Below are 22,079 nucleotides of genomic sequence, written 5' to 3'. Positions count from 1 at the left end.
GCAGAAACAACACAGTTATTTACTTACTACCTAGTGGCTGGAGGTCTCCGGGGAGGCTACTGTGCATAGAAGCAAGGGAGTGGTTTGGAAGAACTGCTTGTTCTGTATATATCTTAAAGAGAGTCTAAATGATTTGGAGTAGAATTAATGCTACCTTATGCTATGACTTGAAATGAGCAGCTTGATTCAAAGACTGCAGCTTTTATGGCACAAGGAGCTCATTTTGCCTTCCTGAATCATTGAAGGGTGTTTACCTAGACCCTGCCTAGAAAACACCTTTTCTTTCTGGAATTTTATCTTATCAGACTGTGGAAGACATGGGCTTTAGGCTCTGAATATTACTGTATGTTATTTTCACAGCCGGGGCTGATGTTAACATGAGCTACTAGTCTTTGCCATCGTTTAGTTCAGAATTAACTCTGATGGTAAAGACCTCAGATGGTAGGAAGGTGGCCCCAGTAAGCCAAAGGGAAGTTCAAGTTTGGCTGTATAGTGAATGGGGATGAAGAGCTTGGACCTGGGAATCAAACAGATCTGGATTTGAATCCCCCCTGCACCTGTTCTCCCCTATGTGACCTTGGCCAAGTGACTTACTGAATTGGCGAGGTGCAGATAATAATCATACACATCTTCCCAGGAAATTAAGGGACTCAAATAAGATGGTGTATGCGAAGCACCCACCGAGTGGTGGGCGTTACACCTGGTGAATGGTGTTTTTGAAGTGGTTGTGAAAGAGCCATAGAGGAAGAGAATGCTTCCGAACTGGGAAACGAAGTCTTATCTCAACGACTACTGATTGTAGTCAGGGTCAGTCCCGTTGTCCATCCTGGTTTCCAGTTTGGTACAGAGGGACCCAATGTCCATACTGCTGCAGTCACCAGTGATCTGGCTGGTGTTGGCTTGGTAGTGGTGTGTGTCCTCTGAGCCCTTATAATTAGTAAAGGAAAAAGGAACAATGTAGATTCTCTTGCTTGATCTGTAAGGTGCTGTATTGTTCTTAAGCCACTTTTGAAAGCCCAATTTTTAAAACAAAAATTCTAAAGCTGAAGGCCTATGTGATTTTACCACATACACATTACATCCCTATTACTAGGCCCACTACCTAACACATAGCTCTTAATAAAGTGTGTTGAACAAATGAAAAGTATTGCAAATAATTCTTCATACCTCAAACCTGCAGAGAATTGAGGGTATTGAAAGGCAGCTCTGAAAAGCATTTTTGTGAAATTTTTGAGTTTGTGCAAAGATTACAAATCAATTACTTATGTCCAACTACTCTCTGCAGGGCTTTCTTTTCTCTTTTGCATGTGGAAAGGAATACTCGAAAGAGCTTTGGTTTATAATTTCAAATCTGTATGTTATAATTTTTGGGGAACAGAGCCGAATCCTTTTGTCAGAAAGGAGAGAAAATGGCCGCCCGTGTCCCCTGTGAGCTGTTTGTTTTCTTTCCGTTGAGCAAATGCCTGGAAGGCCGGCTTCACTCATGTGTCAGTCACAGGCAATTAGGGCTAATGGCTCGACATGTCTTTATGTAGGGTGTGTGTGAGGGTTACTGTTCTCAGGGATTGGGCACTTCCTGTTTCCAGGCAGCTGGAAAACTCCAGGCTCTGAAAACACTCTTTATACTAAGTCTGGCGATCGAGCAGCACAGGGAGGCCGATTCCCCTCCCTCATCCTGCCAGAGGCTGAAACCCTTTTCCTGAGGTAGACTCTGAACAGCATCTTTTCCTTGGAGCATTTGGAATGTGACAAGGCATAGGCTACTCCCCACTTTAATGTGTCTGATGGCCCAGAGAAAGGTATTAAAGATTCAGTTTCCTAGCCCAGATGGGCTTCCAGGTGCCTGTCTCTGAGATAACTTGCCACTAGCATTGCAAAGTGTGCAGTAGTGAGGACAGCAGACTTTCATTGGCTGTTCCCTGTTGGCAAGCCAGAAGTGGCATAGTTTCTGCAGCAACCCTTCCACTTCATTGACCTGTCTTCCTTGCTCACCCCTGCTACTTTACAAGTTTAGGAAACCCGGACAAAGTGAATTATTAATTTATTCCTGGTATTTTGGCTTCAGGAGTCGGGACCAACAAGAGAATGAAATCTATCATTGTAAATCAAATACCAGTAGTGCATACATTGTGGTAGAGGTATTTAAGTGCCATCACATAGGAAATGCACCTTCTGAATTTGCAGAATACCTTTGTCTTTGATGAGGGTATATAAATGTAGCTTCTAAATTGAACATCTAGTAATGCCCAAATTATATACTAAAGATGTTACATGATTCATTCTTTCATTAAACAAAATATTGATTACTATTTAAGAGATGTCTTGTTTACAAATGCTTTGCTAAACAAAAATTGGTCTTTGCACTCAGAGTTTTATAAAGCCTGCTGTGGTCACTCTGAGCTGTCTCCCTGGGTCAATTTGTTCATTCCCTTGGCTTCCATTAGGAGCCGTTGCCAACTCCCATATGTGTATCTTGAGCCCATTCCTCTCCTGACCCACTGCCTGGACAGCACCACCTGAGTATCTTAACCCAAACTGTCTGAAACGGAACTCATCATCTCACCCACCCCATCCTGGCTAGAAGCTGATCTCCCTCCTGATAATGGTGCCACCATCCGCCTGGGTGACCATCAAGTCATACATGTCTCACTTCTCCCTGACATTTATCTAGTCATCAAGCCCTGCCTCTGCCCTCCAGATTGGGCTCCTCCTTCTTAGCTTACACTTCTTAAAGAGTAATTTAAGTAATGATTCATTGAGTGGCTGTCTCCCCTATGATACTGTAAGTGCCAATGGGTAAGGATCATGTCTTTCTTAGATGCCACTGTTCGCCCAGCACCTAGCACAGTGCCTGGCATATAGTGGGACTCTAGGAAATAGTTAAATGTGAAGATGATTCTGTCTCTTAAATAACTCTCAAATCTGTCCACTTTGCTACATGCTTTTGCCATATTCCAGACCAAGTTGCTATTATCTGTCACTCAAAAAGAACTATTCTTGCCCTTCCCCAATTTCTTTTAACCTTTTGAAATAAAACTCTGGCCATGTGCCACTTAGAATGCTGCAGTGGCTTCTCATTGTCTTTAGGAATAAATTCCCAAATCCTAAATAAGGCTAAAAAACCCTGCAGGAGATGACCCTACCTCTTCCTCCAACCTTCCTCAGAGGCCACTCTCGCTTGGCTCTCTAAGCTGTAGCCGTAATAACTGACTTTAGTTTGGCAAATGCACCACCCTCTCTCTGCACTTAGGACCCTCCCCCATGCTGATCACTCTTTCTGAAACCTTCCTGGCCATTTTGTGCACTGATTCCTATACATCTTCAAGTTTCAGCTTAATTGGCAGTCCCTTTGGGAATCCTTCCCTACTCCCTGCTAGACAAGGTTGGACCAGAGCGTGCACTCCTACTGTAGCTGCTCCCACTTGTGATTGCTGGTTTCGTGTCTCTCTGCCCTGCTGGGTTATGAATGCCAAGACGGCAGGGAGCCTGCCACAGAGTCGGGCCCCTAAGATGTATTTGTAATGAACGCATGAATGCATGTTAATGCCATCTTTTTTTTTTTTCTTTCCTCCACCTGGATGAATGTTTTCTGTTTCTTTGATGCCTCAAAGAAAGAGCAACTATGACAAGAATATTGCATTTTTCTTCTAAGGGCAAGAAAGTTGAGCCCAACTCTGTCACTCACACTGGGTTGACTGGCTTTGGGTCTAAGTTTGCATCTCTCACAGGTTGGAACACTCTTCCCTATTCCCGAGGGATCCCCAGGCACTGGCAGGTATTATGGAGTGTGGGTCCTCTGTGCTGAGGCATTTCTGAACCAACCTAGGTTGCTTTGTGAGGCTCCTGCCTATTCTGTCTCTTTTCAACTTTGTCTTCTCAACTCCTGTCTTCTTTACTGAGTAGTAGGACAAGGTTCACTTGAGCGTCCCAGGCATCAGTTTTTCAGGTTGCTGCATTGTCTTTCTCAGATTTGCAGCAGTTGAGGTTCTGGTCATAAAGAGGTCACACACACATCTGTGTGCTTTAAGGACTGAAGGCTACTGAAACCTGGGCTGCATAAGTCCACATTTAACATTCCTCATCCCTTTTCTCTCTCTGTCCCTAAACCCTCCCGCTTTCTGTAGAGTTTAATTTAGTGAGCAGGAAAGAAGCCCATTGGAACAGTGTGGAGTTTTCAGGTTGCAAATGTCTGTTAAAGAAGGGGTGTCAGGAAGGTTCGGGAGGCCTGTGAGATAGTGGTCCAGCAGCGGGCAACAGAAGTGAGGCCACTTTGGTCAGCTGGCCCTGTGTCTGGTTTTTATCAGGACTGAGCCCCCTGGGGGACCAAATGCTCATGAGCAGACTGTATGTCCATGGCTCAGTTGAAGTGCAAGTGCGCCTCGATCTGCAGCTCTCTCAGCCTCGCACACACAGAGGCACATTATTGTGCCCTGGCAGCCGGGGCACTGCTGTGGTTTCTTACATAAGGGAGGGCGTTGTGTTTGGACTGCCGACTTACCTCAGCTCTGCCGTTTCACACCATCCCTTTTCTCCCGCAGTCATTGGCTGCCCTGTCTGTTTCTTGCCTCAGAAGAGAATTAATTGAGGAGGGGTGTTTTCTAGATCTTTCAGATTTGCCATTTCCCCTACCCCCAGGCCTGATTATGGAGATCCAGAGGTGCTTTCTCAAGGTGGTCCATGAGACACTATCCAGGATGACAACCTTGTAAGAGTTCTCTGGTGTTTTGTTTGTAGAGATACTCTAAGAGATGTTGGAATTTGGAACTTCTCTGCTAAGTTATAAACCAGCCGCTGTCACTGAATTTCATTCCAAACTCATTTTCAGCACTAGCCAAAGAGCCTTACCCAAGGAGTTTTAAAACAGTGCCTCTCAAACTCTTTGTGAAGAACCAGTCCTTTTGTTGTTGTTTTGTTTTAATTTATTTTTTAATATTCAGTCTGTTGTGCATCCTTTTGTTCTGTTCAGTGAGACAAATGTATTGATCACATATTTCGATGTTGTGGCAATGTCAAATTGGTACAAAAGTTTCTTTTAAAAAAATTTTTTTTTTCATCATGTTCTCTGTATGGTACAAAAGTTTCTAAGTGCTTGGAGACTTAAGTACTTTTCTTTCTTTCTTTTTTTTTTTTTTTTTAAAGATGACCGGTAAGGGGATCTTAACCCTTGGCTTGGTGTTGTCAGCACCACGCTCAGTCAGTGAGCGAACCGGCCATCCCTATATGGGATCCGAACCTGAGGCCTTGGGGTTATCAGCACTGCACTCTCCCGAGTGAGCCACGGGCCGGCCAACTTAAGTACTTTTCTGGTCACAGAACAGCAACAGTTTGGGCCATGGACCATCCTTTTAGTAGCACCAGATTGAAGGATTATGCTGGAAGAATCTATGCCTTTCCCCCCCGTTGGTTTCTTTGCCGAATATGGTTTAGTTCTGAACTCTGCAAGGATTATTACATGCTTAGGTAATACCAAAGAGCCCATGCTTCTGGCCTTGTCCTCCTCATCTCAGAACGTAAGCCTTTATTTACAGAGATTCTACTGTTGTCAGAGGTAGGCCATGAGACGTTTTGCCCTATCAATATGTAGGTATTCATGCATAATTATTAATTTTCATTTCTAACACACTTTCTTGAGAGCTCCTCAAGAGCAGGGAATATTATGTCTATTGTAGTATCCCCAGCAGCTGGTACCGTACGTGGCTTCTGGGGAAATGGAATGACAAGTGTTTGTTGAATGAGTGGAACATGATTTCACATTCTCAGGAACCCTTGAAATTAAAAAAAAGTTTCTTTTTTGATCTTATTATAAAAGCCCGTTGATGGAAAATTAGAAGAAAATAGGAAAATAAGACGATGAACAACAAACACCTACCCAGATTTAACCATTGGTATTTTTTATGCAGCTTGTGTGTATTTTTACCTGACCATTAACAACAGCTACCATGTGTTATAAACGTTTATAGTATGTTGGAGACTTAAGTTTCGTACGTGGATTGTTTCATACTGTCTTCACAACACTCCGTGAAAGAGCTACTTTTATCCTCATCTTGCGAATGAGGAAACCTTAGGCAATTTGCCTGAGACCACGTATACAGACCTACACATATAAACACAAATCCAGCAAAATTTGACAATCTTACAGCACGTGCTTTTAAAATTTATTTATTTTTATTGTTTATAAGCACACAAATAAGAATAGAGAATAATATAAAAAATACCTGTGTGCTTACCACCCAGCTTTATCAAACTTCAGCATTATGCTGCATTTGCTACAGATCTCCCCCACTTTTTTAACCCCTCAATGAATAAGACGTTCCCGGTACAGTTGAAAGTCCTGTGAACTCCTCTCTGATCCCTTTCCCTGTGTGTAGAGATACACAGAACTTGGGACATCCATTGGATCTGCTATACGGTATTCTGTTGTATGAATAGGTAAAAATATACTTATCCATTTGCTTGTTTCTTTACAATTACAAACAATGCTAAAGTAAAATTTTTCTGTGCATGCCTTTTTTATTTCTTTCTTTGTCAGGTCCACTGTGCATGCCTTTTTGTGTACATGTTTGTTCCGTTAAGGTCTGTACTAGGACTGGAATTTTTGTGGTGTAGGGAATGAAGGTCTTCAATTTTGGTAGATACTATCAAATTGCTTTCTTGAAGCAGCTCACCAGTTCACACTCCCGTGAGCAAGAATAAGCATTTCTACTAAAACTTAGCATTGTCAGATTTTTTGTTTTGGCCAGTCTGATGGAGTCTGCTCTGAGGTGTTAATTTAAATTTCCTTAATTACCATTGATATTGAACCTCTTTTTACGTGTTTTTATTTGCATCTTTAGTTTCCTTTTTTGTGAATTGCCTATTCATTTATTTTTGTCCATTTTTCTATTTGGCTGTTTGTCTTTTTCTCTTTAATCTGCAGGATTCTTAATATATCCTAGATACTAATACTAATCACTTCTCAATTATGTATATTGCAAATATTTTCTCTCAGTCTATGGCTTACTTTTCACTTCATTTATGATGCCTTTTATTGTAAAGGAGTTAAAAATTTTAAATAGCCAAATTTGTTAATCTTTTTCATGTGCCTTTTGTGTTTTGCGTAAAATTTTACCCTATTCTGAAGTTGTAAAAATTTTACACATATCTCACATTTTGTTAATTCTGTTAGGCATATTATTTCACATTTTAACTTCTTTAAATTCAAGATGTGATTTACAAGTATTGAGGTGTCATAGTTTCTCTTTCTCAGTGGTATGTTAAATAATCTTATAAGTGATAGCATTTTAGATTTAATGAGAAACAGTATATTATATAATAATTAAACAAAATTTTGATTATTCTATGCATGTTATTTTTAACTTGCACTTTACACCCAATACAATATATTGTAAACATCTGAACAAGTCAATATTCATTTACAATGTTATTTTCAATGGATGAATACCCATTGTAGAAATAACAATTTATTTTATAAATCATCCATTTTGGGGCATTTGTAACTGCTGTAACGTGCTCTAACAGATACAGTTATAGCTAAATCTTTGACACATAATTATTTCCTTAGGATATGTCCTAGAAGTTGCTGTGTTACTATTCACATAGGAAAGGTGTTTTGACCACATTTCCCTTTGGAAAGAATGTACCCATTTTTGCTCTCACCAGTCATTTTTGTGAATGACTGTTTCTCTACATTATCAAGTTTTATCTGCAAAAATATTTAAAAAGATTTTTTATAGACACCATCTACAAGGAATTATCTTTTCTGTCTGTGGTTGCATATATTTTTAATGTTGACTACTTCCATTGAAGAGCTTTGGGGACTTTTACAAGGCAAAGAAAATGGAACGGCTGAAGAAGAAGGAGAAGAAAAGCAGACTTAATTCAGGAGCCTCGTAGCTGCTACTCAGCCATCCTGTGCTTAGAGGACATAAAGTGCTGGTGGTTGATAGTTATTAAAAGGAGGTTAGTGTGCTTAGATTTAAAAGGCTTGTTCAGTATTTCAGGAAAGGTCCTTGGGAAGGACTGAGTTTAACACATTTCCTACCTAGTTTACAAAGGACCTCAGAAGCAATGAAAACAGTGAGCAGGAGATATGTTCCATTGAACACAGATTTCTGACTCATAAAATAGTCTGAAAATGTCCCTACAGAGGAAATAAGTCTTATGGTTCACCCCGGAATGACCAAAGCTTGGGGAAGAATAGGACTTGGTTCAGGGGCATTTATTATAGGAACATAAAATGAGAAAATATGAATTTCATGTAGTTGTTGCCTATGGGGAGTCGCTGTTCTGCATAGGCAGCTTTAAGAATATTTGAATACTTCCAGTGTATTCTTCTCAAGTCTAATTTTTGTCTAAGTGACCAGCAAGGTATCTTTTCTCTAGGGTGTGTAAGGGTTCTGGCATGATCTAGTATCTAGTTTCTAATGGAGAGAGTGGGTTTTGATTTAATGGAGAGAGTGGGTTTTGACTTGATTGAGAGTCAACTTTAGTAATGCCCAGTGCCTGTGGTAATAAAAAGCAAGGAAATTAATGAATAATGCAAGCTAATAATGCACTTACTAATATTAAAATTTTGAGCATTTTGATATATGAATTTGTAAGGGCCATGTAAAGAGAACTTCTCTGATACTAACCTGCACTCTTTGCCCAGCTTTAATCCCTTCCCAACTTAATACTACTCTTGGTGAAACAGTGATTCTGTCTAAACATAGGGGAATCTGACCAAGAAATAGTTTGATCACGATGGGTGAACATATGCTGTAATGGTGGATAATTGAGAATTAATTTCCTGAAGACCTTTTTGGAAACCTTCTGCAAGAAAATGTGGTTCAGGAGACCAGACAGTTTCCTTTCAGAATAACATAGGAGAGAGATGATTGATATCATCCTAATAATGATTGAGATTTTTAGCCTTTATCTTTTTAATGATGGTGATTGTGGGGGGGTTAGGGATTGGGGGTGGAAGATATACAACTGAATAAAGGGTAGGGAGCAAAGGTAATTTAGGTAAAAGAAAAAGTACCTAAGATTAATTGAAATCGAAGACTACTTTTTAATAGAAAGTCCCTGTGTACTCCATGGTCCAACTGAATGTTACTCATTGAAGGCAAGGGAGCAATGTGTTGGGTAGGGGCCTGGAACCAGCCTGATGCTTTGAACACTGTTTCTGAGAACATCAGAGAAAGCTATTCAGTGGGAGAGGATCTGACCCACATGACCAACATACGGTGTTGAGACCCGTGGGTAGTTTGATTAAAAAGCCTTTTAATCTCAGCATGAAGAAGATGCTTATAAGGGACAGACACCTAACCCTGACAGGGCTGTGCTGATGAAAAGTCGATGCCAGTATCACTTTCTTGGCAGGGGGAGACCAAACCAAGACAGTAGGAAGGCTTAATCTATGTGTTGCAGCAGCTACTGAGGAACAGTGAGAAAGGGGAGGCTCGTTTGGTTGATGGTAGAATTGACTGACTGTGCTGCATGAATGAAAGGAAGGTATCTATGTGAATTATGAATAGCCATGCAGGTAAAGGAGGAGTGAGAGTTCTCTTAGAAAGGGAGGGAGGCCAGGTCATGGATCAGGGAGGACCCACGGACATTTAATCTGAGCGGGAGTCCAATTTTAAAAGGAAAAATGTAGATATCAAAAAAGGTAATGGAAGAAAGGTCTTGTTCTTCTGGTAACTATTTTTCTAGCTAAGCCGATTGAGAGGGTTCATAGAAGGACATTGAGCTTTGCTGGACAATAACAGCCCCTGAAAGAGAGACTTTCATGTTTAGGATCCACTGTGATCAAAGATGGGAAGGGTCGGTCTTGTCTGGGCTTGTATACTCTGAAGACCCGCTGAAACTATTGAATACAAGGGAAAAGGACTTAACACTGGTTTTGTTTCTGGCGAGTTGTGAGAATACCACTGTGTCAATTAAAGGCATTTACTTCATGGGATTTGAAGTATTATCCTATCTTCAAATTAAAATACAGATATAAGCCCAAGTGTAATAAAACCAAAGTTTTACCCTTGTCTCAAATGAAACATAAAAGAAGCCAACAGTGAAGACTGCTTATAAGATGGAAGTTATATCAAATGAATTTTTGGAATAAAAGAAAAATGTGATTGGTGTTTATTTTTTTTTAATCTCTAGTTGCTGCAACGTATATTTTGTCTTTATAAAAGGGGCAGCCCACCAAGATATTATGGACAGTTCTCCAAATAGTGCTGCAGATAAGTAAACTTGCATTGGGGCTTTTGTGCCACAAGACTGCCCGAGGAACCTGTTTTCAAAAAGGGAAGGATGTAGCTACCTTCTTAGGGAATGCTGGAGAGTTGTCAGCTACTTAAGTCATATTAAGAGCAAACATTATGAAAGAGTGATTTGCTGCCATTGGCTCTAGAAACTTCCATTTTTCAATACTTGGCCAAGCCAAGTATCTTTCTCAAGACATTCCTCATTTCCAAATTCAGAGGAATAAAGAGGGTGTCCGATTTGGTACTCTATTACCGAGCAGGCGGAAGTAGTTTGGAGGAGTGGTGTGAAGTTACAGCATGCTGGCCAGCCTTCTCTGCTAAAAGGTCCCCACCAGATCCCCATGGATGGGATGCCAGCCTTTTGAGCTGGCAACATTGTTACTCTTTTGTCTTAATTCAGAAGGACATCCAGAGGGGAGAGACCTTTAACTTAACCCAGTGTGCATTTTCATGTGGCCACTTTAGCCAGAAGATCCGGCACTTTTAACAAAAAACTGACTGAAATTCGAGGATCTTCCTTTTGCAGTGGGAGGAAGCAGGGCACCTGGGTCACAGCCTCAGGATTCTCTTAAGTCAGAGCCCTGGGCAAGAATACCTACTAGAGAAAATGTTCCCAAGTGCATTTTAATGGTGTTTATGGTGTTAAATAAGTAACCAGGGGGCCATTAACCTGAGACCATTTCTGTACTTTGAGTTCCTACATAACAAACTGCAACCTAACTTAGTACTCAAACTTAAACCTAAATTAGGAGTATATTTTTTGTAACAAATAGCTGGGTTTAGGCTAGTCACAGGCAGCCATCTGATCAGCTGTAGCCATTCAGGTGATTTCTCCATTTCGCTTCCATGTTTCGCCTCTAAAAACCCACTGTTCACACTGCTTGGCAGAGCTCTCTGAACCTCTTCTGCTTCTGAGTGCTGCCTGATTCATGGATCTTTCTTTGCCCAAATAAACTCTGTTAAATATAATTTGTCTAAAGTTTTTCTTTTAACTGTAGCACTCTGGTCCGCAACTCAGTTGACCACTTGTGGGAGGGGGTGGAGCTACCAAACATCACAGCTACCCAGGGCTGGCCCTCCCCGTAGTGCAAAATGTGCAACTTCTTCTGGTTGATAGTATCTGAGCAGAGGGTTGTGCTATGGGTTGAATGTGACCCCCAAAAGTTTATGTGTTGGAAACTTGATCCCCATTGTAACAGTATTAAGAGGGTGGGAAATCCGATTATGGCATTTGAAAGGTGGGGCCTGAAAGAGGTGATTGGATTGTGAAGTAGACACACCAGGCTTAGTAATAGAAGTAAGGACATTTATCTCAGTATACAGACAGCTCTCCTGTAATAAAGGTGTTCCTAAAAATCACCACACTGTGCAAAATCATGCAATAAAAAGCCACATGACTTATGGGAAAAATGGGTTAATGGAGTAACACTCAAAAAATTCATCAGTGACATGTAAAGTAAATAGGAGCCTAATAACAATGGTAGCACAGTTTTACATGCATTAAATGATTAAGAGATACACAGCACTACAATAAATATGGCACTTTCTCTTGAAAAGACCTGGAGTTTGCTTGTGGAAGCAGGTGTTGGAAGGGTTGCAGCTCGTGAGTGGTACTGTGAAGTGGTGCCGGGAGGGTTATCTGAAATCAGGCAGGAGTTATAACATCACATGTGGATGGTGTGGCATATAATGTGGTAAACTGAGGTAGCTGGTAGTGCCTGTGAGTTTTGTGTATTCCTACAAGACTGGGTTTAGCTGGGGGAAGTTTTCTATGTTCATTAATGTTTCTAACAGATAAAATCATGGATAAGCAAACACAAAATTCCCATTTGTGCTCACAGTGTTCCCTCCTGTATCAATTATGTTGGAACAGATTTGCATCGATGGAGTTTGGATGTGTTGTCCCCTCCAAAACTCATGTGGAAATTTGATCTCCAATGTGGCAGTGTTGGAAACTGATTGAGTCATGGGGGCGGATCCCTCATGAATGGATTAATGCTCTCCCTGGGGGAGGGGGGATTAATGAGTGAGTTCTCGCTTTATTAGTTCCCGCGAGAGCTCATTGTTTATAGGACCCTGGCACCTCCTCTCTCTCTCTCTCTCTCGCTTCCTCTCTTGCTTCCTGTCTCCATGTGATCTGCTTGTACCTGCTGGCTGCCTGCCACTTTCCGCCATGAGTAGAAGCAGTCTGAGGCCCGTGCCAGATGCAGCTGTCCCAGAATTATAAGCCAAATAAACCTCTGTTCTTTATAAGTTACCCAGTCTCAGGTATTTCTGTTCTAGCAACACAAAACAGACTAAAACATGCATTTTCAAAATAAGCAATACAGCAGAACTGACTACAGTAGCTTCTCAGAAAAGGCCACCTTCCTCTAGTCGGTACCCAAAAGGAGAAGCAAATAAAATCATTGTAAAACATAAAGGCTCACAATATCATTAACATCTTTTATAAAGTGGTAAGCATGTTATAAATAAATTTTTGCATCCTTTATATATAGGTTATTTTGAGTAAGTGGAGTTATTATCAGATTGTGTGTAAATAATGAGAGTGTGGGGATGAGTGGTCCTTGGCTGTATTTTACTGATCATGGATTATCTCTGAATCCCCTGCTACCTTGTCCTTCCATTAGTGCAGATGAGCCATGCTCAGCACCCTGATCTCACATTAACACAGACTTATTAACCTCACGGGTAGAGTAGACAATAAATAGCAGTATGCTGTGTTTCTTGATTCACCCAGATCTCTTTTAAAGATCCTGTGTAAATGAATTCCATGTTTTAAAAATAAATGTGATCAAGAATATATATGATGCTTGGAGACCAGGGGTAGTCATATAAATTTGTGACTTTAACAGGTTGTGTGGGCTAAAAAGGCAGGAGGGTCCATAGATAAAATTTAGGAAGAATCCATGAAACTCAGAAATTGCATACAAATTTTTGTTGTAAGTGCATTTTGTAAAGAAAGGGTCCTCAGCTTTCGTCACATTCCTAAAGAGATCTTTGATCCTGAAATGTCCAGGAAACACTGATTTGAGAAAATTCATGGAATGTAGATTCATATGGATTGTTTAGAGGAATTTAGAGTGATTTATGATGTGTCCTGGTACATTGATCCCATAAAGGGGAGCTATTATACTTTCCTCAAGAGGCACTCCTGGGTGGCGCCGTCAATGACAACAAGGAGCTGGCTTGACCACTGGGTCAATCTTGCATCTCGTCTTTGATGTTTCCTGTGAATTAGCCACATCTGTGGTGAAGGAATTCTTTTCTAACAGGGGCTTATGCCGTTCAACTGTGTATCTCAGATTCCCTTGACTTTATTTTTCAGATGGGAACAGCGAGAGCTGCCCAATGGACGTGTCTATTATGTTGACCACAATACCAAGACCACCACCTGGGAGCGGCCTCTTCCTCCAGGGTAAGGCACAAACCGACAAGCCCTAAGACTCTAGAACTGGCACCAAGCATCACCCAGTGGCTTCTCCACCACTCCCTGCCACAGCTGTCTATTTTACCTCACTCTCTCCTCCTTTCTGTTTTTTTTCCCCTCCTCCCATAGTCTTTCCAACTCCATTCTCTCTCCTCTCTCTCCCCACATGCATTGTGTTGGCCATGACTGAAGACCATGGGCTTTATTAAATGGTACTCAGAGCTGACATGGCTGTTGGGTCCTGGAGGAAAAGGAGCTGGGAAGCCTCATGGGCCTTTGCTGTCTGGATGCCCTCAGTTATTTCACTGTACAGTGACATCCCTGGCAGTGCCAGGGGTTTAGGCCCTTTCTGCCGTGGTTACAGTGACAATTCCTGGGTCACTTGATTGCTTTTCACTTCCACTTACCTTAATTTTGCGCTCATTTCTTGGGACATACTAGAATTTTTAGAGTATCTGTGGGAAACACAGGGCACAGGGAGGCCAAGATAGAGTGCTGATGCATTTCCCTGTACCCTGGGCCCCACCTGCTCCTGGAGGCAGAGCGTCTCTCAGTCAGCAGGGCTTTGTGAGAATGCAGCTGAGGTCTCCAAAACCAGAGGATGAGAGAGGCTTCCAAGTGAGGGAAGAGTGTCCAGGTTCAAGGAGTAGGAGGTTGGTTCCCTGTCTGCCAGGGACAGAAAGTTCTTTCCGCATGTGTCTTCTGGTCCTGAGAGCTTTCTAAAGAGAAATTATTCTGCTCTCAGGAAAGAATCACCTCCCAGTAAAGCAGCCATGAAGAGCTCCTACATAAAACACAAACACTTCCGCCTCCTAAGTCAGCAGAGGGAAAGGGTGTCAGAGGTGGGGAATCTCAGGAGAGCCCCTGTGTTTGGTTTAGCTGTCAGGTGTGTGCCAGGCAAATACCACCTCACCTTCTGATCCTGCAAATTTCCATGGATGGGCCGCTTTCAGCTTCAGTTTTCTAGTGGAATGCTTAGGTTTTCCTATTTTTCCTCACCCTTCTGAGAATGAAACTCATAATCTGTCATTAGTCCTCACTCTGTTTTTTTGTTTGACTTGAAGTCAAGTGACATTACCACAGTTAAACATGGATTTTTTAAATGAGAAAAAAACGTTAAGCATTTTATTATGGAAATTATGGAAATTTTCATATTATTTTGGAAAATTCAAAATGTGTAGAGAGAATGGTATAATGAACCCCCACATACTCAAAATTCATCTTCAATAATTATCAACTCATGGCTAATCTTGTTTCATCTGTACCAGGGGTTGGCAAACTATGGCCTGTGGACAAAATCTGGCCCCCCACCTGTTTCTGTAAATAAAGTTTTATTATAACACAGTCACACTCATTTGTTTACTTATTGTTTATGGCTGTTTTCATGCTTCGATGGTAGAGACAGAGACTGTATGGCCTGCAAAACCTGAAATATTTACTCTGTGGCCCTTTATACAAAATATTTGCCAGCTCCTGATCTTTAACCCTCCTTCACCCCAACCCCATACCCCGATCTAGATTATTTTGAAGGAAATCCTAAACATTATACCATTTAATCCATATTTCAATATATATTTCTAAAAATGTTCTTATTAAAAATAAAACAGTATCATTAACAGTATTTCCTCGTATCATCAAATACCCAGTCAGTATTTGAATTTCTTCAATTGTATCACAAATTAAACATTTACTTTAACAGACTGTTGCACACTTACACATTGTGTATTTATATTTAAAAGCAGCAGGAACTCTGTGTGTGATGGTTGCTGCTCCTTAACCTCACTGGTCTATTGTAGACCTTGACCTGATGAGCATTTGGATGGAATTTAAATAAAGATATGCAGCTGGCTGGTTAGCTCACTTAATTAGAGCATGGTATTGGCAACACCAAGGTCAAGGTTTGGATCCCTGTACTGGCCAGCCACCAAAAAAAGAAAAAAAAAAAGTGACAGAAAGAAAGAGATTCAATGGTGTCTTCTCGGGATGGCTCAGGATTTCCTCTTCTTTAAGTGTGGAGGTGGGACACTAGATCAAGCTTTCTTACTCTCAGGGTAGTTTCAGTGTTCTTCTGGGAGATGGTTCAGCTTTACACCCTACATAGCTTATTCTTCCTGAGTTTTAGGCCAAGATCTTTGAGCCTCTGGCCCTTCTGCCCTGTAATAGTAGGTACCCCAGAGAGAACAGAATGATTCAATGCTTAAGCTTTCATTGCTAATTAATGGGAGAAGTCCCACCCCAAGGAAGCATTAACCATGGTGAGAGCAATTTTGAAACTACAGATGGAGTCGTTATCTCAGCAGACCTAGTCACTGAGGAGCAAGATGGAGACAAAGGATTCACTTTGTCATGGCTATCCCCTTATAGCAAACCCATGGAAAACTTGTATGAGGACTGGTCATTTCATCCAGGAGCAAAATCTATTGGACCTGGTAGTTAGGTAATCATTTGCTCTTAAGCAATGTGCAGACCAGAGGTAAGAAGAGAGAATGATCACTGTAGAGTGGCAGGATTGGGGAGGCCTCACAAGGGAGGTGGATCAAACTCTTGCAGGAAAGCCTGGACTTAACTAAGAACAAGAAGATGATCCAGGCTGGGGTGACAGCAGGGTTGACAGCATGGTGTATGGGAATGTAAAAGATGGGAATGATGCATGGAATGGTTTTGCGGGAGGGGAAGGTTTTTGTGAAACAAAGATGCTCAAACTGTATCCAGTGAGGCCCTGGGTTTGGTGGAGGTGCCCAATGGAGTCAAAGAGTGTGAAAGGGCTGACTGGGCCTCTAGGCCCTGCTTTGCTCTTATATATTGCAAGTCTGCATAAGATATCATCTGAAATAAAGGGTGGGATTATGCTGCTTAGAAGTTTGAAATTCACCACAGCATAGGACTTCTGGTTAAATATGTGGGTTGATCATGTGTTTATTTCCGTTCTTCCTGAAATCCCACTAACATGGCAATAAAGGTTTAAAAAAGGCATGAATTCTCAATGATAAAGGAAGGGAAAAGGAGAGACAGCATTTAGGAGGTGTTAATCAAAGTTTAGTTGCTGACAGATAAATGGCAGAGCTGAGAAAGCTGAAACCCAAGCCTGCAGTATGAGGCACCCACCAGGAAGCCAGCTGGTGTTCACCTTGGAGCCCTGGAAAGCTTCAGCTTAGAGACACTGAGGAGAGGTGTGGATTGAGATTATAACCTGAAGATCAACCCAAAGTTTGTGCAGAGAGCAGTTAGATTCCCAGGTTGTCAGCCATCACTCCCATTCCTCTGCCACGTGCGCGCACACACACAGACACATGGCTACTGCTGACCCGAGAAGCTCCTGACAGAGTGGGACCAACCTTGGGGACAAGCCATGGCTGAAGGCAGGGACAAACTCAGAAAAAAGGGATTTGTGAGATGCTGTTCCTAGTCCCCAGGCTAAAGACTGAAGAGTTTTTTGCTGGGGAGAGTGACCAGTCTAAGGGGAAAGAAGTACCAATTGTGATATTTGGGTACCTTCTAGTGAAACAGCTGAGCCTCTGCCTGGTCACTCTATGGTGAAGCTGTAGTCAGCGGTCCCTCTCGAGTACACAGAGTTTCTGGTGAGCATTTTAGTAGCTCACTTTTAAATGTAAATGAATAGCCAAAGATCAACAGACAGAAAAAAAGGGACTGGCTGAAAACAATATAGGGAGCTGGAAAAAAAAACTTCAGAAAGGAAAACCAAATTATAATTAATATCTTCAAAGATTTGAGAGAAAATATGGCATCTGTGCAGCAAGAACAGGAGACCACGAAATGAACCATGCAGAAAACAAGAGCTTTTAGAAATTAATATGTGTGATAGCAGAAATAAGAAATTCAATAGAATGGTTGAAAGATAAATTTGGAGATAAAATTAGAAAGGGAGTCCAAGAGATCCAATATCTGAATAGTAGTTCTAGCAAGAAAGAACAGAGAGACAGAGGATAGGAAATAATCAAAAAGTAAAAAGAAAAGGAAATGGCCAGAACTGAAGAATATGGTATCCAGATTCAAAGAACCCACCAAAGGCCCAGCCCAGAGAATGATAAAAGACCTACCCCAAGGCACATCTAATGGAATTTCAGAGTGCCAAGAGATCTCAGAAGCTTGCAGAGGGAAAAAACAGGCTACATAGAAAAGATCAGGAGTCAAGAATGGCATCCTCCTTCTCAAGAACAGCTATAGACTAAGACCCTCACGATTCTGATGGAGAATGATTTCCTGTTTAGAAAGCAACTTTTAAATCAACATTTAGTCATTTTAGCATTGAAGTGTGAGGATAGAAATAAAGGCATCTTCAGTCATGCTGGGTTTTAAAAAATTGATAGTGGTGCATCCTTTCTCAGAAGCTCCTAGGTGATTTGTTCCACCAAATGGGAAGAAGCCAAGATCGAAGAAAGCACGGGATTCAGGACACAGGGCACTCGACCCAGAGGCCATCGAAGTCCCAGGATGAGGAGGAGGGAAGATGACTCGGGACAGTAACGCAGAGCAGTTGTTGATGAAGGGTGCTGGGAGCCATGTGGTTAAGGGATCAATGCCTCTGAGAGGCCACCTGTCCCGTCAGAGAATCTGGGCAGGAGTTAATGATAGGTTCTTGAAAAACCAGGCAGAAGGAAACAAGGCAGTTCTTACCTCCCAAAAAAACCTGAAAGGTTGTACAAGTAAGGAGAAGTATTTTTAGTGTTCTACATCGTCATGATGCAAACTCTGAATATTGACTTAATGATGATTTTCCACAGTGGGAAGAGGAGGGGACTAGATGGTTGTGTGTGTGTTGAGGGGTGGAATACAGTAACTAAATCCTCATCTTCAGGAGTGGGCAGTGCATATGGCAAAGATCAAGAAATGATGGAATGGACATGTTGGAGACCCGGATATACACATGTGCTAGAAGAAGCAATGGAGAGTTGGAAGTAGATGCTTCTGGGGAGCAGGAATCAGCAATGGGGCAGGAGACCACCGTTCTTCATTATATCGACCCACAGTCCTGTTTGCATTTTAAAACTGTATATACATGATTTCTTTGATAATTAAAAAGAAGTAAAAATGGCTGGTTTAGAGAAATGAGAAGGGTGGAAGTTTCCAGATTATCGTGAGCCTTGAATACTAACTGAAGGATTTTGACTCAGGGATAGGGGGAGTAAGTAGAATTTTCTGAGCAGGAGCCTGACCCAGGGAGTCAGCTAGTATGGTTCCTATGCTGGTGTTTATAGGCTGGATCAGAGTGCAGGGATGAGTCAGGAACAGTTGCGGTAGTTGAAGGGTGAGGTGAAGCAGATCTGGACATAGACATGGAAAGCCAAGGGCAGGGAGACACAACAAAGAAGCACTCAGGCCAAGTGATTTCCTGATGTCAGGGGGACTGATGGTGGCACAATTTCATCCCTGGGAGAACTGACATGAGGAAACACAGGAAAGACTCAGTTTTGGGGAGAGAGCTGCAGCGTTCAGTTGAATGCAGAGTGGCAGCCAGTTATGAGGGGGAGGAAGGCTAGCAGGCAGAATCCAGATAAAACCTGGGAACTTGCCATGGGGCCTGGCAACTGCTTGAGGTGAAGCCATTTTTAGGGAGGACTTGAGTTTAGAAAGATCATTTAAGAGATCGCCAAAAAGTCAGCCAGGAGGCTAACCCAAAATATCAAGGAAGTTACCAGACCGAGGCTCAGTAGTCATGTAAGATAAGAATTCAGAGGAGATGAAATGAGAAAGTAGTTAAGGGACAAAGGCTCTCTAGCACTTTGGAGTTATGCAGTATAATTCATATTAGGTTTCCTTTGCATCGAGTTACTTGGTATTTCTTTCTTTTTTTCACCTTTTCCCCACTGTCTGGTTATCATAATGGATAATTTTAAGCATATACCATATTTGAAAGAATGGTACAGTGAGTCCCTTGTAGCCCACAGCTGGTTCTAACAATAAATAACATTTTTTTCTCTGACCTCCCATTTTTCAGAGTAGGGGCTGATGAATTTTAAAGCAAATCGCAGACATTGTATCTTTTGAGCTGTAAATACATCACATACATCTCTAATAAATGAACATAACCACAATACATTATCTCACCCAATATAATTAACAATATTTCCTTCTGTCATTGTCATACGCAGTCATTCCATTGTCCCTAGTTGTCTTAAAAATGTTTTTACATGTGATTTGTTTGAATCAGATCTAAACCCAAGGTCAACACATTGCTTTTGACAGGTTTGTCTCTCAAGTCTCTCTTAATCTATAAGCTCCTGTGCCCCTTCTTATTTTTTCCCAGGCCATTTGTTTGTTGAAGAACCTGGGCATTTGTTTCCTAGAATTTCTTATATTCTGGAGGTGGCTGAATTGTGACCTTGTGGTGTTGTGTAACATGTTTCTCTATTGCTTGTCCTTTCTATAAACAGGTAGCTAGACATGGAGGCTTGGTTAGAATCAAGTTCACTTTTTAACACTGAGGTATAATTAACATACAGGGAGATGCTCAGATCAGCTCATTGAATTTTGACAAATGCATACGCACATATAATCTACATCAAAATGTGGAAAACTTCCATCACCCTAGGAAGTTTCCTCTGCTACTTTCTTTTGATCACTTCTTCCTTAAGTATGTGGAAATCAAGTTACACCTACCAAGCCCAGCTGAGGATTTTTACCTTCTGTTCTAGTCCTGCTTTGCCCATGGGTGTTTTAGGGCCATCTTTGGGAATGTTGCTTCCTCACTCAAGATAATGTGGAGAATCCTCTTGTTTGGACCAACACTTCTTCTCAATATAATGCAGCTGTTTTCATTGGTACCTTATTTCAGGATAATTTCAGCTGCAAGTAACAATTTGGCTTAAATAGTGAAGAGAATTTATTGGCTTATGTAACTGAAAAGTCTATATGTAAATCCTGATTTCAAGTGAAGCTGGATCTAGTGGCTCAACAGTATTACCAAAGGGCTGGTTTTTCTTCCATTTTTCTGTTCTGCCATCCACTGGATCCACATAACATATTTGGGTCCAAAATGGTAGCCAATCGCTCCCAGGATTGTCTTCTTTCTCAATCATATTTAGAAAGGATGAGAGACTATGTTTTCCCTAGATTTCCTGGCAGAAGTCCTGACATTCAACCTGATTGGCCTAGCATAGATCCCGTGTCCACTCCTGGTCCAGTCAACTGTTCAGCTCTGGTGTTAGGAACAGAATCAGCTTCCCCAGAACCACATGGATCCCTGAAATGGAAGTCAGGGGCTAATGGCAAGAAGGGATTGGTTGCTGCGGAGGCAACCACAGAGGTCTGCTACAACCATCTAAGCCCCAGAAGCCTCCGTGTTGGGGCCAGACTGGCTGTGCCTCTCCAGAGCAGCCAAGCTCCTGTGCCAGACCTCACACTCCGCCCCAGTCCCTCCTTGCTAGAGCCATCCTGAGATTTTTCTAGAATTTGGGGTGGTAGTGGGGGATCATGGTATTCATTCTGAGCTTACTGTTTTCCAGCTGGGAGAAACGCACAGACCCCCGAGGCAGGTTTTATTATGTGGATCACAACACTCGGACCACCACCTGGCAGCGCCCAACGGCTGAGTATGTGCGGAACTATGAGCAGTGGCAGTCACAGCGAAATCAGCTCCAGGGGGCCATGCAGCACTTCAGCCAGAGGTTCCTCTACCAGGTGAGTGGCTGGGCTTGACACAGGCAGGGAGCAGGGAAAATGGTGGCTGGAAACATCAGTGCTCTGACCCTGGAGATTTTACACATCACAGTGAAATTCCTCAAACTCCACCGTTTGTAATGGTAACTCCATGTGTAGCCTCCATGTTTAAGGAATCAACACGTCTGAGACTGAATTCACCATCTTTCTTCCAGGACTGGCTCTCTTTACTGCTCTCTCCATTCAAGTCCGTTTTCCCTGAATTGAAACCTGAGGGTCAGCTTTGACTTCTCCCATACCTCACCTTTTCAGATCAAAGCAGTCATCCAGATCCTTCTCTTTCCATTGCTGCTACTGTTTTTCTTTAGATCTTTATTATCACGTAGATTCTCAAGGATGGAGGACATTTAAACATCTAGATCAGGGGTTGGCAAATAATTGCCCATGGGCCAAACTGGCCCACTGCCTGGTTTTGTAAATAAAGTTTTATTGGAACACAGACACACTGAATAGTTTACATATTGATTGTGGCTGCTTTCATGCTACAGCAGTAGCATTGAGTAGTCACAACAAAGATTGTATGGCCTGCAAAGCCTAAAATATTTACTGTCTGGCTGTTTCTTGACCCCTAGTCTAGATCAATCTCCTTCTATCTGATTTTTGATTTTCCTCTGCTCCCTTCTCATTGAATTGTTACAGCAGCCTCTGAATTGTCCTCTCTGTGGCATTCTCCCTTTTCCAATCCGTATTGCCTGTTCCCCACCAAAACACTTCAAATACCATGG

General features: G+C 41.9%; 1 protein-coding gene across 2 annotated transcripts in view; it reads left to right on the top strand.

Annotated features, from left to right (window-relative positions):
• Window positions 1-22,079, top strand: part of WWP2 (WW domain containing E3 ubiquitin protein ligase 2) — a 135,951-nt gene that overhangs the window by 94,235 nt on the left and 19,637 nt on the right. For both annotated transcript variants that reach the window (XM_063110276.1, XM_063110277.1), the window contains 2 exons: window positions 13,576-13,665; window positions 21,141-21,315. In XM_063110276.1, coding sequence (XP_062966346.1) covers window positions 13,576-13,665; window positions 21,141-21,315 — 265 coding nt within the window. The remainder of the gene's footprint in view (window positions 1-13,575; window positions 13,666-21,140; window positions 21,316-22,079) is intronic.

This window comes from Cynocephalus volans, chromosome 10, assembly GCF_027409185.1.
Source record: "Cynocephalus volans isolate mCynVol1 chromosome 10, mCynVol1.pri, whole genome shotgun sequence".
Taxonomy (NCBI): Eukaryota; Metazoa; Chordata; class Mammalia; order Dermoptera; family Cynocephalidae; genus Cynocephalus; species Cynocephalus volans.
Note: the sequence above shows the minus strand (reverse complement) of the source record. Positions and strands in the feature narration are given on the sequence as shown.